This window comes from Monodelphis domestica, chromosome 1 (assembly GCF_027887165.1).
Source record: "Monodelphis domestica isolate mMonDom1 chromosome 1, mMonDom1.pri, whole genome shotgun sequence".
NCBI classification, from domain to species: Eukaryota; Metazoa; Chordata; class Mammalia; order Didelphimorphia; family Didelphidae; genus Monodelphis; species Monodelphis domestica.
This window is the reverse complement of record NC_077227.1, coordinates 206973412-206990446: the sequence shown is the minus strand read 5'-3', so window position 1 is coordinate 206990446 and position 17035 is coordinate 206973412. Positions and strand designations below refer to the sequence as shown.

The 17035-nt window shown below is 38.3% G+C and overlaps 1 protein-coding gene across 4 annotated transcripts in view; it reads left to right on the top strand.

Moving 5' to 3' along the window:
• The window catches only part of TP53BP1 (tumor protein p53 binding protein 1), a 210370-nt gene that overhangs the window by 180996 nt on the left and 12339 nt on the right, over window positions 1-17035 (top strand). For all 4 annotated transcript variants that reach the window (XM_056810349.1, XM_056810348.1, XM_056810351.1 and 1 more), the window contains 4 exons: window positions 8164-8316; window positions 13011-13288; window positions 14272-14421; window positions 14700-15130. In XM_056810349.1, coding sequence (XP_056666327.1) covers window positions 8164-8316; window positions 13011-13288; window positions 14272-14421; window positions 14700-15130 — 1012 coding nt within the window. The remainder of the gene's footprint in view (window positions 1-8163; window positions 8317-13010; window positions 13289-14271; window positions 14422-14699; window positions 15131-17035) is intronic.

Sequence of the window (17035 nt, the reverse complement as noted above, 5' to 3'; positions counted from 1 at the left end):
TTTGTTCCAATTAAGAATTCCCCGATGGGGAAATTTTTAACATTCACAAGTCTGAGAGATTTCAAGATTTACAATGTGGATAGCATTCTTTCTCATAAGTCCCTCAGAAATGTCTTGGATCATTGCTTTTCAGCTAATAGAGAAGTCCATTACATTCAGTTTACCACAGTATGTCTCTGTGTTTAAGGCTTTCTTGGTTCTGCTCCTTTCACTCTGCATCAATTCCTGGAGGTCTTTCCAGTTCACATGGAATACCTCCACTTTATTATTCCTTTGAGCACAATAGTATTCCATCACCAACAGATACCACAATTTGTTTAGCCATTTCCCAATCAAAGGGTATCCCCTCATTTTCCAAATTTTTGCCACCACAAAGAGCATGGCTATAAATATTTTTGTCCAAGTCTTTTTCCTTATTATCTCTTTGGGGTATAAACCCACCAGGGGATATGGCTGGATCAAAGGGCAGATAATCTTTTAAAGCCCTTTGGGCATTGTTCCAAATTGCCATCCAGAATGGTTGGATCAATTCACAACTCCATCAGCAATGCAATAATGTCTCAATTTTGGTGTGGCTTTGAAATTCTGCTTCCACTTCTGGACCTCTTTCTCTGTGTCAACTTTTTCTAGATCTCCTCAATGACAGAGAGATTCAATGTAAGTTCAGGACCCATTTCTGCAGCAAATCCAGCTGTAACATCAGCTTTGTGATTTCTTCTGGCTACAAAATCAGTGTTCTGCATATGGGCCTGGCAGTGAACCTCTGCCACTTCTTTAGGAAGTTGTGTAGCTTGCAGTAGCTCATGAATTATCTCTGCATTAGCCACTGTTCTACCAGATGATGTTAAGAAACTATGCTGAAGCCATAAAGAACTAAAGGCATGACATATGCCAAAACCATATTTAGAATCTGTGTATGTGGTGGTTTTTTGGTCTTTGGCAATTTTACAGGCTTTTTTCAGGGCAATTAATTCTGTAGCTTGAGCTCTAAGGTTTCTGGGTAGTGAAGTATGCCAGAGAGTCTCAAACTCGCTAACCACAGCTGCACCGGTGTATATTATACCTTCCCTCATATATGATGAACCATCCGTGAACAATATCAGGTCAGGGTTGGTTAGGGGTGGGTCTGAGAGATGTTCCTAAGGTCTTTCTGCTAGCTGCACTACTGTCCCACAGTCATATAATAGTTCCCCTTGTGTAGGTAAATCAGGTAACAAAATAGTTGGGTTTAAGTTGTTGCATCTTTTAAGAGTCATGTTTTCATTCCCCATTAAAACCATCTCATACCTTGTTAACTGCTGATCAGAGAAGCTTGTGTCCTGTGCCTTAACATGAGTGACTCAACTTCATTAGTTCACTTAACTGTCAGAGGACACCCTAACACAAGGTCTGCTGCTTTTGTAACTAGAAAGACTGTGACTGCAACTCCCCAGAGGCATGGAGGAGCTCTGGCAGTGATGGGATCTAACTGCCCTGAATAATAAACTACAGGTCTTTGTAAAGGTCCTAAACTCTGGGTGAGCACACCAGAAACTACACCTCTTCACTCATGGACATGGAGAGTGAATGGTTTTGAATAGTCAGGGATTCCTAATGCAGGGGAAGATAGAATTGCTTCTTTTAGTTTTACAATTCCAGAGATGTTCTGGTTTTAACTTTAGTGGCTCTTTCTCACTTGCCAGTTCTGTCACTGGCTTTGTTATCTCCCCATAGCTGGGAATCCATTGTCTGCAAAATCCCATGGTACCTAGTATTGCCCTAAGTTGTTTGTTGGTCTTAGGGGCACTGAGCTTTTGTATGTCTGCTATTCCCTTTTGGGAAATGTATCTGAATCCTTCTGACAATACAAATCCACAATACTCCACTCTTGGTAGATACCACTGCACTTTTGATTTTGATATTTTGTCCTCTCTTACACCATTCCATGAAAAGATGTTTGCTATCATGCTGACATGCTTTGGCTATTGGTGAGACCAGAAACAAGTCATCCACAAAATGAATCAACCTACTTTACTTAAAATGAATGTTTGCAAGGTCTTGAGTTAAAATTTGGGAAAAGAGTGAAGAAGGACTTTTGCAGACTCCTTGGGGCAGATGGTGCCAGGTCATTTCTGTACATCAATCTTTTGGGGGTTACCATTTACTACTTGTGAATATTTGGGTCTTGCACCTGACTTAATATAAGACTACATAGTTTCTATGTCCGAGGCTTGCGCAGGCCCTTGGAAAAACCTGTTATTAAATTGGTTTGGGTCATTTGGTCTTCCATAACCACATGCGTTGTTGTAGTTGTTGTTATATCCTAGGTTTCTAAATCCAGTGTCTCTGTAATTATTGAAACCTCTGCCTCAGTTTCCCCTATAATTTCCTCCATAATTTCTAAAATTCTGCCAAAACACCTGTTAGTCCCTCATCATGTGACCAGGCCTCCCACACAAGTAGCAATGAGAGGCTTAGTTATTGAACCCTCTTGAATTGTTACATACTGATCTAGGTGGTCTGTATTCCCTGACCACTGCTACTATTTTTTCTTGCAAATCATTGTTATTCAGTTTTTGTTTTAAGTTCTTTAACCTCCCTTTGCAAATCCTGTATTATCAAATTCTTTTCATCTCCTGTTTGTCTTTATCATTTTGAAAAACATAAGTAGCAACTCTTCTTAATTCATCCAGTTGCATTTAATCCCAGTTGGGGCAGTTTGATCTAAAATAACCTGGGATCATGGGACATGTATTCTTTACAAATTGTTGTTTAATAAGGCAGACATCCCTGTTAGGACAAATATCCAGGCCAATCCAACATTACGCTAAGTCAGTCACCCTATCCAGGAAAGTGGATGGTGTCTCTCCCACTTCCTGCCTGATGCATTCAAATTTGGACCATGTCCCTGGTCTTTTGGAATAGTTCTTCATTGTTTGTATGATGGTCTTCCTTCCTCTTACTAATTTTCTGTACTCTGCAAAAGAATTTGCCTCCCAATTTGGATTTTTGGAAAGCCAATTAGCTATTGAGGGATTTCTAATTGTGTAATTAATAATCATCTATTTTTCTTTCTTTGTCAAAAGTTCATCCAAAAGAATATCAAAATTCAAGTAACTCAGGTCATACTATTTAAGTAGTTTTTAAAATTTCTTCACCACTGCAATGGGTTCCTCCTCAAAGCTTGGAGTTCCTTTTTTAAAAGAGTCTATATCTGATTGGGAGAATTCCTTGGGCAATCCTAAATTTAATATTTGGTGCCCGGGTGTTAATATTGGCACTTCCCTTGGCAGAAACAAATTTGCCAGAGTACTTTCTAGTGCTTTGGTTTCTTTTTCTAGCTTGGTTGCCCCTTGTGCCTTAACTAATTCTTCATTCTCTGTGTCAGTCCTATTAAGCTTGCTTTCCAGATAAGTGACCCTTAATTTTAGTTCATTAACTACTATGTTCTTCTCAATCAGCATTTTCCATTGGGTAAAGAGGAAGAAACCCATCTGCTTCATTATACACAGGATTAGTAGGAAGCATAACATTGCTGGCAGGTATGCAATAATATCAAGGCATGTTATAGATAAGAGAGCTGTTAAACATTGGGGTATCCCTATCCCTTTGATTTATAAGGGGATAGTGGTTAAAAATAGTCCAGGGGAAAAAGTCAAATCAAAAAAGTATAGCCACATTTTGTTTTGTGAGGCAGCCCTGCAAACTGCTTCACTGTACAAACTGCTTGGCTAGCTGTGCCTGTGTTAGGAAACAGCTCCCCCTAGAGGGAACTGCGCTGGAACTGCAGAGTAAAAAAGTTCCCCTTTTGAATTCTGAGATCTAGCCTTTTTACAATGACTCACAGTTGAGACCTAGCTATTTGGCCCTGACAGTTAAAGAAAAAAATGCCTTTTTGAAAAGTTAAATTTTTATCAAGTTTGTCCTATTCAGCTTGCCAGACTGTAAGGATAATAGTGAAACTGTATCTGTATTTGTATAGTCTCTTTTTATTTGTTGGTAAAAAGGTCAGGTGATTGATGAAGGTGAGCCTTAATAACTGAAGATGAGCAGTTGTTAGGCTCGTGGGCCTAGTAAATAGACTGGCTGTAAACAGTCTCAGAGACAGATATATAAAATAACCTCTATTTATTAAAACTTAAAAAGGATTAAAGGGTTGTAGGAAAGGTAAAAAGTTTAATAGGATATATCTCTAATACTAATGGGGTAGTACCTCACAACCACACCCAGTTCAAGGGCCCTCACTTCCCTCTGGTAAACCAGACCTGCTCTCATTCACTGCTTATAACCCAATTACTACCTAAATAAAACCTATTTCTAATACCTTTATAAAATTATATGTCTTAAAAAAATACTATCTCAAGATGCTATTTCTTCAACTGCTGTACTGCCAGCCTAGCCAAAAGTTGCTTCTGGTTGAGGCAGGAATGGCTACCTGCCTGGATAGGCCAAAGCCTGTCCTATCTCTGCTTTCTCACAGAGATTAGAGAAAAAGATCTTCTTTTCTTCTTTCAGTCAGTCTTTTTACTTCAGCCACTACCAGTCACCTCTCTCTTCCCAAACTGCCAATCTGGTATTCCCAAGAGTTTCACAGGGAATTTGCCAGAGAGCTAAGAGAAAACTGCCTTCCTGACCTTGACTAGCCCAGAGAGAGAGTATAGAGTGACAGTTGGAAACTTCCAATTCTTATATACACCTGAAATTCTAGCAATTCAAAAGGGTATATATTCTGCAACTTAGTGGGGTTGCCTGGGGGTCATAGGAAGTTGTAAGGGGTAAGTCAGTGGACTCTTGGCATATGTAGTTCTTTTTTAGGGTAACAGATTTTTCAATCATACAAAGTTAAGTGACTTACCTAATGTCAGACAGCCAATTTATTATCAGAGGTAAAACAGTGGCCTTTCTGACTCTAGGATCAGCTTTTTGTGTAGTTTGCCATACTACCCCTTTCCTTATAAACAATGGTAGACTTGATCTTTACTTAAAATACAGAGCAGTCATCTGAAAATCTGGAAACCTGATTTCTTACCTCAGTTTGGTGACTGACTCGTCCTTTTAATCTTTTTTTTTTTAAACCCTTACCTTCCATCTTAGGATAAATACTATGTATTGGTTCTAAGGCAGGAGAGTGGTAAGGGCTAGGCAATGGGGGTTAAGTGACTTGCCCAGGGTCACATAGCTAGGAAGTATCTGAGACCAGATTTGAACCCAGGACGTCTTGTCTCTGCATCTGGCTTTCAATCCACTGAGCCACACAGCTGCCCTCATCCCTTTAATCTTTTAATGCCTTTTGAACACTAGTAAAACCAGACATCAAAACTTTTAATACTGTCCATTGTTGGTAAGACTTGGGTCTATCAGTGGAAATTAACTTATTCCTTTGTCCTTAAATTTTATGCCCCTGGAACCAAGATTTCTCTGCATTTAAAGGAGTGTTTTCTTTGACATTGCTCGTCCCCTTCATTTGTGAACAAGAATGAAATTGTTTCCTCTCATACAGGTTTTTTTCAGAGAGGTATTTGTGAAGAGAGAAAGCAACATTAGTTTTTCTGTCTGGTCTTTCCTCTTTTTTCTCTCTCACCTGTTTTTATGCTGATGTTAGTTTTTCCCATTTTATGGCTTTGGTAATTGTACAAATTGCTTAAATAGTCATTTAATTGCATTTAGGGAATGAACACATGCTATGGGGTCTTTTTACTTACTCTTTTGTAATCTTGGGGTAATCTGGCATATAGTTATACCATGTAGAAGAAGTGTGTTAGTGTGGCTAGAACATTGGTTCAAACCTTGCTTCAGATACTTGGTAGCTCTGTGAATCTGAGCAAGTCACTTAATCTTGTTTAGCTTCAATTTTATCTTATATAGAATGGAGATAATTATAGTAAATGTCTCCTGTAGTTGTGGTGAGGATCAAATGAGTTTATAAATATAAAATGCAAACCCTCAAACTGTAAATACCAGCTATTATTGCTATTACCTGTTACATAGTGCCTGTGAATAATATGTTTAAAATTTCAACCTTTGTGTTGGAATCTTTCTTAAGATTTCTTAGAGACTGTAGCCTTTTATTAACACATTTTCCCCACTTTAGGTATGAAGAGTAGAAAATATGAATTTATTTTATTCTGCCTTATTTCCCTCATGGCAAGTGATTTCATTTTCAGCAATAGCAACAAGAGGACATATTATGAAGGCTTGGTATGAGCAGCTGAAGAGACATGTATAACTCTTTTAACTTTAAAAGCAATATTAGCAGGGGTGAACTGCTTTGAACAAGTGTTTGATAAATCAACAAGCATTAATATGCTTCTGTGTGTCAGGCACAGAGATAGAGATACAAAGACAAAAGTTAAACCAGGCCGGCTCACAAGTAGCTTACATTCTAACAGGGAATATCATGTGTAGGTATATTAGGATTGCAAAAGAGATACAAAGTAATCTTGGTACAGTAGGTACTAGCAGCTGGATTCATGTCAAATATGGTGCTTGAGCTCTGTTTTTAAAGAATACCATGGATTCTAAGAAATAGAGAGATGTAAAATGGGGAAGACAATCAGTGCAAAAAGTATGGAGGTGAGAAATGTAATGTTTGATGAGCAGAGAATAGGCCAGTTTGATTCAACTTCAGAATCTTTAAAGGAGATTGATGTGTAAGAAGGATGGAAAGGCAACCTGGGACCAGTTTATAAAGAGTCTTAAATGCCAGACAGAAGAGTTTCTATTTGGTCCCAGAAAGAAGAGTTGGAGTTTTTTTGAGTGTGGTGTGTGTGTGTGTGTGTGTGTGTGTGTGTGTGTGTGTGTGTAGATGGAGAGAGACAGTGTTGGAACTACACTTTATGCAGAAATCATGCCGGCTGCTCAGTGGAGGATATATTGTATTGGAGCAAGTCAGGAAGACCAATTAGGAGACTACTGTAAAAGTCCAAGGGAAAAGACTGGGATGATGAATATAAGAGATATTGTAGAAGAAGTAATTATTAGCATGTGAGGTTTATAGTTAAGTGATTTTTTTTTAGTTTTTGTAGTTCCTTATGACATACTGAATTTCACAAATATATGTCAGAGGCTACAACTTACCAGCTATTAGGATTTGTAGTTAAAAGAACTCTTATGTAATAAATGTGGGAGTAATCATAGGTTTGGAATTGGAAGGAAAACTCAAACATTATCTAGTACTAACTCCCTTATTTTACACACAAGGAAACTCAGGTTTCAGAGCTTACATGACTTAAGGAAGTACAAATAGCTTGTGTCAGGGCTGTGTTTGGAACCTAGGTTATTTGTCTTCAAAGCCCTGCTCTTTCTACAGCTCTACCAGTTACAACTTCAGTTACAACTCAGACCTTATTTCTCACCACAGAATTCATATTAGAAACAAAGCTTCTGAATATAATGAATTTGAAAAGGTTTTTTGCCTGGGTATAGGAACAGCTTCAAACTGGACAGAAACTAAATTAATGTAACAATTGAGGGAAAGCTTTCTTCCAGAACCAACACTTTGCTTATGTTCATAGTAGAATGGGGGTGGGGTTAATTGAAAAAAAATTTTTTTAACTGAAAAAATTATAAAGGACAGTATGGCATAGTACATAAGACCTGGCATTGGAGTCAGAAAAACCCAGGTTGAGTTGCTTTTGACACATATCAGTTATGTGACCAGAGGCAAGTCGGTTTATCTCTCAGTGCCTCAGGCAACTTTCTCTGAGACTGTAAATTGCAAGTTGCAGCCATGTATGTGGATTCAGGAGGTTTATATATCAGGAATTCCCTGCATCAATGAAATTACAGAACAGTTTGGAATGATATGCCTTATTTCCTAGTGTGAGCCATACTTTACTTAGTATTTTCATGTGTCAGCTTTCATAAAGGCACAAAGTTTTATTTGAATTAATAATTATTTTTCTTTATAATAGGACTATAAACAAGATTCTCCATTGCTCAAATTTTGCAGGTGTTAGGTATAATGCATATAGGCAACCTATCTATTGCTTAGATTAAGTATGCAATATTTAAACCCTGGGAGAAATCTCATATCTGGTTCTAGCTATAAGTAATCATCGTAGTTTTACTGTGTTCTGATTTCATGAAACTTATTAATTGGATAATTTTGAATTGGTTGGGTCATAGTCATATCCATTTGTGGTGATGTGGTCATTTTTCTGTTCTGCTGTTTCAACATTATAGGGAGAAGAAGAATTTGACTTGCCTCAGCCTCCACCCGGCCAGGTCTTACATCGCCACATGCGAACTATCCGTGAAGTACGCACACTAATTACACGTGTTATCACTGATGTATATTATGTAGATGGTACAGAAGTGGATCGAAAGGTGACTGAGGTAATAATACACTAGATGTGGGTGGCAAATTTCACTCAATAGACTGTCCACCTGGGTTTAAAAAAATTATTCTTTATCAATTTTTTTATTACTTTTATCGCTTTCCTGTGTCCCCTTTATCTGGGTATTGATACTTTGTTTTCTTCATGTTTGTATCAGAAAATGAAAGGGTAAAGTAGCTCAGAGATATCCATGGAAGGCTAGAAGTTAGTATTCCTAATTTCTATATCTTGCCTGCTCCTGATTTTCCTATATATCCCTGGGCTTGTCAGTTAACCTCTCAGTATTATCTTTTCCTTTTTTTGTAAAATCAAGATTTAGAAATTACAATTTTAAATTTTTATATATGATTTAAAAACCTTACTATAAGATCATTGGATTTAAGGTTGAAATGAACATTAAGAGATCACCCTATCTCTGTAATTTTGTTGATGAGAAAAGAGTACTGGTGATGGGGAATGCTCCAGATCACAGGTACTAAGTTGAAAAGATGGGAATAGAACCCAATTCCTTTGACTCTTAAGCCTGGTAATACACTAGAATTTATATGCAGATTTTTAAAAAATTCATTTACATTTTTGCAAAGCACCTGTTGTAATTATCTATAATGATTTACCACGATGTCTTGTGGGCCAGAATGTCACACAGAGTCTCAGAACAAGGTAGGGGTGAGGGTTACTGAAGAGTTAAAAGGCTGGCACCTGTCACCAACATGTTCCTAACAATCTAGCTTTAATCCACTATGTTACTCTATCAGCATGCTTTAGGCTACTGCTTGCTCTCTCAGGCTTCTGTTCTTCCAACCCCTCAGCCAGAAGCAATACACATATTTATCTACTTTCTACCAAGGTAGCTCATTAAGGGAAGCAAATGGTCAACAAAAATAATTTTGACTAGAGCCTGGCTTCTGGAGCCAGGGAGGGAGTTTTCTCTCTGCTTTCACATCATTATACTCAAGGTTATGTTGCTCTTTTCTCTGCACCTGTGTGGGATGGAGGGTGGGGTGGGGATTTAACCCCTTGGTCTCTCACAATTACCCAATCATGGAATCATAGATTTAGGGCTAGATTGGAGGTTAGAGGCCATCAGGTGCAGTGCCCTCATTGTATAGATGAAGAAACTGGACCTGGGAAGAGGTTAGCTGATTTGTTCAGGGTTTCTTAGCTGTTAAGTATAAAAGGTAGGATTTGAACCCAGGTCTTCTTGACTACCAGCCTCTTTCTCCAGCTTTGGATGTTGGGAATAAGTTCCTGAAAGTCCATGTTTTTGGAAGTTGACAGCTCATTTTCAGATTTGGTGTAATGTTTGAGTTTTTAATGATCATGTTTTGCCACTTGTTGCTCTGGTAAAAGTGGCATACTGACCTGAGAGCTAGGGCTGAAATTGGACATAGTGAAGGAATCATATATTAGAACTTCTGCTGTTGAGTCTGATTCAGAACTGGAGAGATGAGGCAGGAGATATTTTTCCTTTTGTATCTAGTTTTTCAGCATAGTTTTCAGTTTCTCTGGCTATTTTGAGAACCCATTAAAAGGTCCATTATTGGGAACTAATGCTTTTACCTGAAACTATACCTCTAAAGGTGGTGAAATCTATCAAACATCAAATATATAGACATCTCTCATAATAACAATACCTCACATAGATTGCTTTAAGCTTTATAAGGTACTTTCCTCAGCAGCTTTGTGAGATATTAGTGGGAGAATTCTTTTCCATACTGTAGAGGTAAGTTAATTCAGGCACAGAAGGATCAAATGACTTAACCACATGCACATACAGCAAGTTTTAAAGCCAGAATCTATCTTCTTGAACTTTGTGTTGCTGTTCTTGATGTTCAGATGTGTATTACTCATATTAGTGATTTTGAGTAATCTTTCATATGGTAGCTGATTATTTACATTTCTTCTGAAAACTATTTGCTCATAACATTTGATTACTTATTTTGTGGGAGTGCCTTTTGATCTTATGTACTTGAGCCAATTCATTGTATATTTTGGATTCTTTTTTTTGACTGGACCTATGATTTCAACTATATGAGAAATTATCTCTGCAGCTTGACTCAACCTGGGATCACCCAGTCAGTTCACCTCATAGAACTTAGGTTTTCCTGAGCCCAAGGCCAGCTTTGTCCACCACACCATGTACTCTCTAGTATATATAATATTTGACTTGTAGAAATATTTAATGCAAACTTATGTTTGTAAACCCTCCCCCCAAGGTGTGAAAGAGATTGGCTTCTGTTGGTATCTCTTCTTATGTTTTATATCAGCCTTCCCCCACCCCCCCCAAAGTTATTTTCTTCAGAATTATGCTGAGATAGCCTGCCACTTTCTGTAAGGCATTAACTTGGGTGCTTTTTTAGAAAAACAGCCCCCTCTGGCACATGTGCCATAGGTTTGCCAATGTAGGTATATACTTTTCTTTCAGTTTTAGGCCTTCCTGGTTTAGGTATCAATTTCATATTTTTCTCATAAAAGAAATTTGAAAGAATTCCTTTTCCCCCTATATTTCCAACAAATGTTTGGTAGAATTTACTTGTTAATCCATTTGATCCTGGGGCCTTTTTTTAGTGCAATTTGTTAAGGGTAAAAAATTAGGGTTGTTGACTGAATATATTATATTAGTGGTTGCTGGGGATTTAAATTCAATCCCAGTAAAATACTCAAGTCATTTTGGGGTTTTTATGGTGGTTTAATTACAATAGAAGGAATAAATTAAGAAGAAGAAGAGAGAGGATAGGTATAAGATTTTCTCTGGCCTAGCCTAACCCAAGGGAAGTTCAGAGGCCTCAGCCAAGGGGCCTTCTCAGAAGATTAAATTTAGCTCAGCTTCCAGCCACAAGGTCTCCTCTGAAATGAGGGGCTTCATTAGAGGATAATGCCTTTTCAGGAGGTCAAGGAAAGGAGGAATCAGCCTAACCACTCACCAACATCACTCAGGGAAGAAGCCTTACCTAAACCACGCTACAGAACCAAAACACTGCCCAGAGCTCCCAACGTCGCCAAGCGAGCCCAACCTCCCTGAGAGAGAGCCCAGAGAGAGGAAGTGACGCAAAATATAGGCAGTTCTTTACATCACTTCCTGCTTCTCACATGTACCAATGGTAGCTTAAGCTTGGCTAAGGGCAGCCCAGGGGGTCTGTAAGTTGTTTCTGATTTGTCACTTGCTAGCACATGTCGGTCATAGGTTATCCTCCTCACAGTTAATCATTAAGTGGGGGTGTATACATTCCTGGTTGCTAGAATTCTAAAGACTAAGCAGGATGGAGTAAATCTAAAATTCACAAATTCTTTGATGGTTTGTTCAGTTTCTTTTTCAATGATAGGGTTGTTTAAGTACTTTTACTTTCTCTTTTGTTAATCTCAGCATTTTATTTGTGTAAATATTCATCTATTTCACTTAGATTGTTAGATTTATTGACATATAGTTGGACAAAATAACTCCCAATGATAATGCTATTATTATTTAAGTCCTTAACTTTTGTCTTAGAATCAATACTGTGGCTTGTCTAGGGTCACAAAGCTAGAAAGGGTCTGAGGCCAGATTTAAACTTAGGGACCTCCTGTCCTCTAGGTCTGGCTCTCAATTCACTGAGCCACCCTAACTGTCCTCTCCCAATAATTATTGGAAGCTTTTCGATTGTCATATTTATATCACTTCAAGAATGAGGAAAGCCACACCCTCTTTTAGACTGATCACCTTAATTGATTACTTCCTCCTTCCCATACTTGCCCTGGAAAATATGTATATCTAATCTAAGGAATTGTGGTGAAATGTAAATAACATAGGACTTGGAAGCAAAAGACTTGGGTTTGAGCTTCAGCTCCATTTCTCTTTCTAGTACAATCCATCTCTTAGCTCTGAGCCTTATTTCTCCATTTATAAAATGGAGATATTAATCCTTGCACTAGCTACCCATAATACTTGAAGTAGAGAACCTTAGAGTATCGTTTCCCATAGATGAAGAAGCTTTGTCATTGGTAAGAAAACAACATGAGTTATTTTAAGATCTTTTTGACCTCCTTTAGAGGTCAGTGAGACTTTGGGCAGCCAGAGGATATACTCTCATACCATTTTATTTCCCCTTAGTGATCACAGAGTAAATTTGTCCCCAATGTCTTACCTTTAAACAAGGAGATTTTGAGAGAATTTTTAACCTTTTAGATGAGAAAACTGAGGTACAATGAGTTTGGTTGGTGACGACTTGAAAACTCTTATTTCTATTATCTTGTAATACTTCTGGTATTACTGGAATAAGCTGGTTACTTTAAAGATTATTTGTCTCCATTTTATAGCTGAGGAGAGTGAGGTTTAAAAGTGAGTTGACAGGTTATTAAGGATGACAGAGCTGGCAAGGAGTGGAATTAGGGCTCAAGCTTAGTCTCATTCCAAGTTCAATAGTTCATTGCCTTTTAGACCACTGCCTTTTCATCAGACTCAGATATGTAAGTTTTCAACAATTTCTTACTATAATTTAGCAACATTTGAGTTATATCTTAAAGGATAATAATCAATTGTTTTGCATATTACAGAAAAAAACTTCTATGTTCTACTGATGTAGCTTTTTAGCATTTGTTTAGATTTCTCTTTTTGCCATTTCTAGGTTTTGCTATCATTCATTTTAACTTAATTTATCAGTTAAAATGCATTGCCTTAATCCCTCATAGGTTTTTCTCTTTTTTTCTTCCTTTTAGGAGGCTGAAGAACCAGTGGTAGAGTGTCAGGAATGTGAGACTGAAGTATCTCCATCACAAACTGGTGGCTCCTCAGGAGACCTAGGGGATATCAGTTCTTTTTCCTCCAAGGCATCCAGCTTGAACCGAATGTCAAGTGGAGCAAGCAGTGGTCTCTCAGCTGCACATAGCAGTAGCAGCTCAGGGAAGGGGGCTGGACTCCTCAAAGGGAAAACAAGTGGGCCAGAACCTGCGGATTTTGCCTTACCCAGCACACGAGGAGGCCCAGGAAAACTGAGGTGCAGACATTGTATCCAGAGGGAGACATGGGTTTGGGGAGGGAGGGGTGAGGAGTCTGAGAGGTAGAAACATTTAACTTCATAAGGAAAAGGGAATAATGGGACTGGCAGATGGAAAGCTAGAAAGATCTTTGCCAGACCCACAGTTTAAATCAGTACTCTTGGGTTGTTACAGTTGGTGATTATTATTTAGGGTATTTTTAGCTAATCGGTTAAGAGGATCACTACTACTTGTGAAGCTACAGGCTGTTTTTAAAGTAGCTCCCTTCATTACACTAGAGACCCCAGTAGACTCCTGGTGGCAAGGTATGGGAGATATGTGAATATTAGCAATGTTGGGGTTGTGTTATTCCTGTGCCTCTCTATCTGCTTCTAAGGAACCACTTTGGAAACCATAGGATCATTTAGACTAAGAAGTGGAAGGGACCTTAAAGATTATAGAATTTAAACCACTAATTTTGCAGATGAGGAAACTGAGGCCTTTGGTAGATTAGATTGTTTGCCCAAGTTCATTCAAATAGTAAGTAACAGAATGAGAATTGAAACCCAGGTTCTTTGATCCAGAGCCTTTCCCCCACTACATCAATTTGCCTTTCTCAACTCTAAAATCCATTATTTTTATTAGGAGTGCAACAGAGATTTGGGGTGGTGACTCCACACTGGTTCTTTATTCTCTGATGCAGATAATGGAAGATAGGGCAAGGTAGAAGTGAGTTTGCTAAATTTGATGGTTATACCCAGAATTTTATTAGGGAGCATTTGGCTTTATCATAGAGATGGAGAAAATCCTGCATTTTTTCTTTCTCTTTTTACCCATGCCCTTTTCGTGACTGAGATTTGAACTAGCTTATTATTGATATTAAGGGCTAGTATATGTTAGCCTGGCATGCAGCCTAGCATATGTAGCCTTGCGGGTTTTGAGAAGACTTTGAGAAAGAATTCCCTAATATATGCTCTCTGACTAACCTGTCTTCATTCTACAGTCCTAGAAAAGGGGTCACTCAGATAGGGGCACCTGTGTGTGAAGAGGATGGTGATCAAGGCCTTGGCATCAGACAGGGAGGAAAAACTCCAGTTACACCTCGTGGCAGAGGACGAAGGGGCCGTCCACCTTCTCGGACAACGGGAACCAGGTATTTGGGTAGTGTGGAAGATACTTAATTGGTGGTTTGTTCATAAAAATAGGAGGAGGATAGAGTAAAAAGAAGCTCTCAAAGTATATGGTAACCCAGCAGGGGGTACACTTTGAGTTGTATGATATGACTAAGAATGAGAACACTTGAAAGATCATACTTATGACTGTTGAGATCATTGGCTGATCATTCATCCCATTCTTTAAATTAGAAGAATTAGGAGTCACTGTTTGTCTTTCATCTTAGTCTCACTTTATCATTCTACATTTCCTTTTCAGAGAAACAGCTTTGCCTAGCCCTGTTGGTGTGGAGGATATCTCAACAAGCGTCTCACCAGATGATAAACCCTTCACCCGTATTGTACCCCGTACGCCAGATGCCAACAAACGAGCAGATGGCAGTACTGCAATCTTACGTCGTAGTGACTCACCAGAGATACCTTTGCAAGTCGTTGCTGGCCCTTCTGATGGCCTAGACTCCTCTTCTTCAGGAAACAGCTTTGTAGGCCTCCGAGTTGTAGCCAAGTGGTCTTCCAATGGCTATTTTTATTCTGGGAAAATAACACGAGATGTTGGAGCTGGGAAATATAAGTTGCTTTTTGATGATGGCTACGAGTGTGATGTATTGGGCAAAGACATTCTGTTGTGTGACCCTATCCCACTGGAGACAGAAGTGACAGCCCTTTCGGAGGATGAGTATTTCAGTGCAGGTAATGAAAGGAGCAAAGTTGTTAACAGCTCAGTGTGTCCTTGGATACACTGGGTTCTTTCATCAGTTACTGAAAAGCTATCCCAATCTAACCACTCATTATGTTGAGATCAGAAATTTTATTCACCCCAAACTAGCTACTCAGATTACTTAGTTTTTGACTTGTTGTCTGATTTGATGGAACCAGGTAGATGAATGCAGCAGAAACAAATCTAATAACTGCACTTAGGAAAAAGTCACACTTTTGCCTGTGTGTACACATGTATACACTGGTACACATACCTCCAGGCTTCTCTGGTTTACAGAACTGACTTTTTTCCCACCCCTACCCTGCTTCCAGGATATAGCTTTCTGAGGGAACAGGTTTATTTTGTGCATTTTATTGTTCCTGCTTTGTGGATTAACCTGATATTAATATGTCATTGTTCATTTTGTTACTTGGAACCATTTTTGCCTTCCCCAGAGTTTTTCTTATCTTTTAAAAGGGAAAAAAATTACTTTGTTTCTGAGAATCCAGGCAATAGTCTTCTTTTTTTGATTAGGAGTCTTTTCTTTGGAGTTCCTATTGTCTGCCATTTTCAATTTGGAATAAGCTTCCTCACCCTAGAGTTCTTGTTGGCAAGGCTATTTATGGTACCAATAAGAGTTTTTTAGGTTTTGTTTTGGTCCTGTGACTGAATTCTACAAATATATGTAACAAAATGGATACCAAAATTTTGGTTCAAATTATGTACTGGTTCAAATTCTGAATACTTTGTTTTAGGTAAGAAAACATTTCTTAAAGTTCCACATTTAGGCCTTTCCAAAGATACAGATGTTCTTGTGTCCAGCATGAATGCTGGAGAAAATAGCTTGCTTTAATCCTATTGAATTCTTAAAATTATTTCTAAAAGTCATTCCAGTATCTTGTTTAATTCTTGTTTCTTTTTATAAGACTTTCAGTTATTATGTGGCTCTTACAATGGTTAATTCTTGGTTTTCTTGTGTTTATTTTGAGTCTTGTAATTTCTCATGTTGAGTTCTATAGTTTGGTGAGGTCCAGGATGGATTATAACAAAAGAGAGGCTGAGCATAAGGGATGGGTGAAATTTATGACGGAGGGCAGAACTGAGTCTTCCTTTCTCTTTTCTATTCTTTTTTACATCTGTCTGTGCTAGAGGATTCTAAAAGTAAGTTCCTTGTGTGTCAATAATAAGCTTTTTTTCAATTCTATAATCTAACATAGGCTTGTAGAAATAGAACAAAATGCATTCCTCTGATTGTAGGTTTTGAGGGTGCAGTGATGATTCCTTTATTTTTTTAAAGCATCTTGTTCAATTAGCTTAAAAAAAAATCCTCTAGGAAGGTACCTTAAGAAGGACCCTTAAGAGATTGAGTCAGACCAATGAGGCTAATTGGAATGATTAGAGGAGCAGATAGGAAAAATATTTCGGCTTCATCCCAGTTTGCCTTAGTTTCTCCTTGTCTGCTTTCTCTATGGTTTCTTAAGATGCCCACACTCTCTATATCTGCCTGCAAGAATTATTGTATGCTTCCCAAAGAAACCAAGTCCAAAAGGACTAATGAGCTATATAGTTAGCTATTGTTTATGCATCAGAACTTTGAGAGAACTATTAGAATCACCAAAAAGTCAATAATACCGAATTGGAAAAGAACTTTAATAGCTCTCATACAAGGATCCTCTTTCTGGCACCCTAGAACAATCATTCCTTACCCCAACCCCCACGTAGTAGTTGAATGTATTTTGACTGGGAATGCTCTAGTTATAATAGCAAATGTTTAGTTTTATCCCAACTTAGCAAGTGTCTGGACCATCTGGTTTAAGCTCACTGGGCAGAACACAGAATGAGCACAAGTCTGACTACATGGAATGATGTTGTTGACAACAGGTTCCCTTTATTGTCTT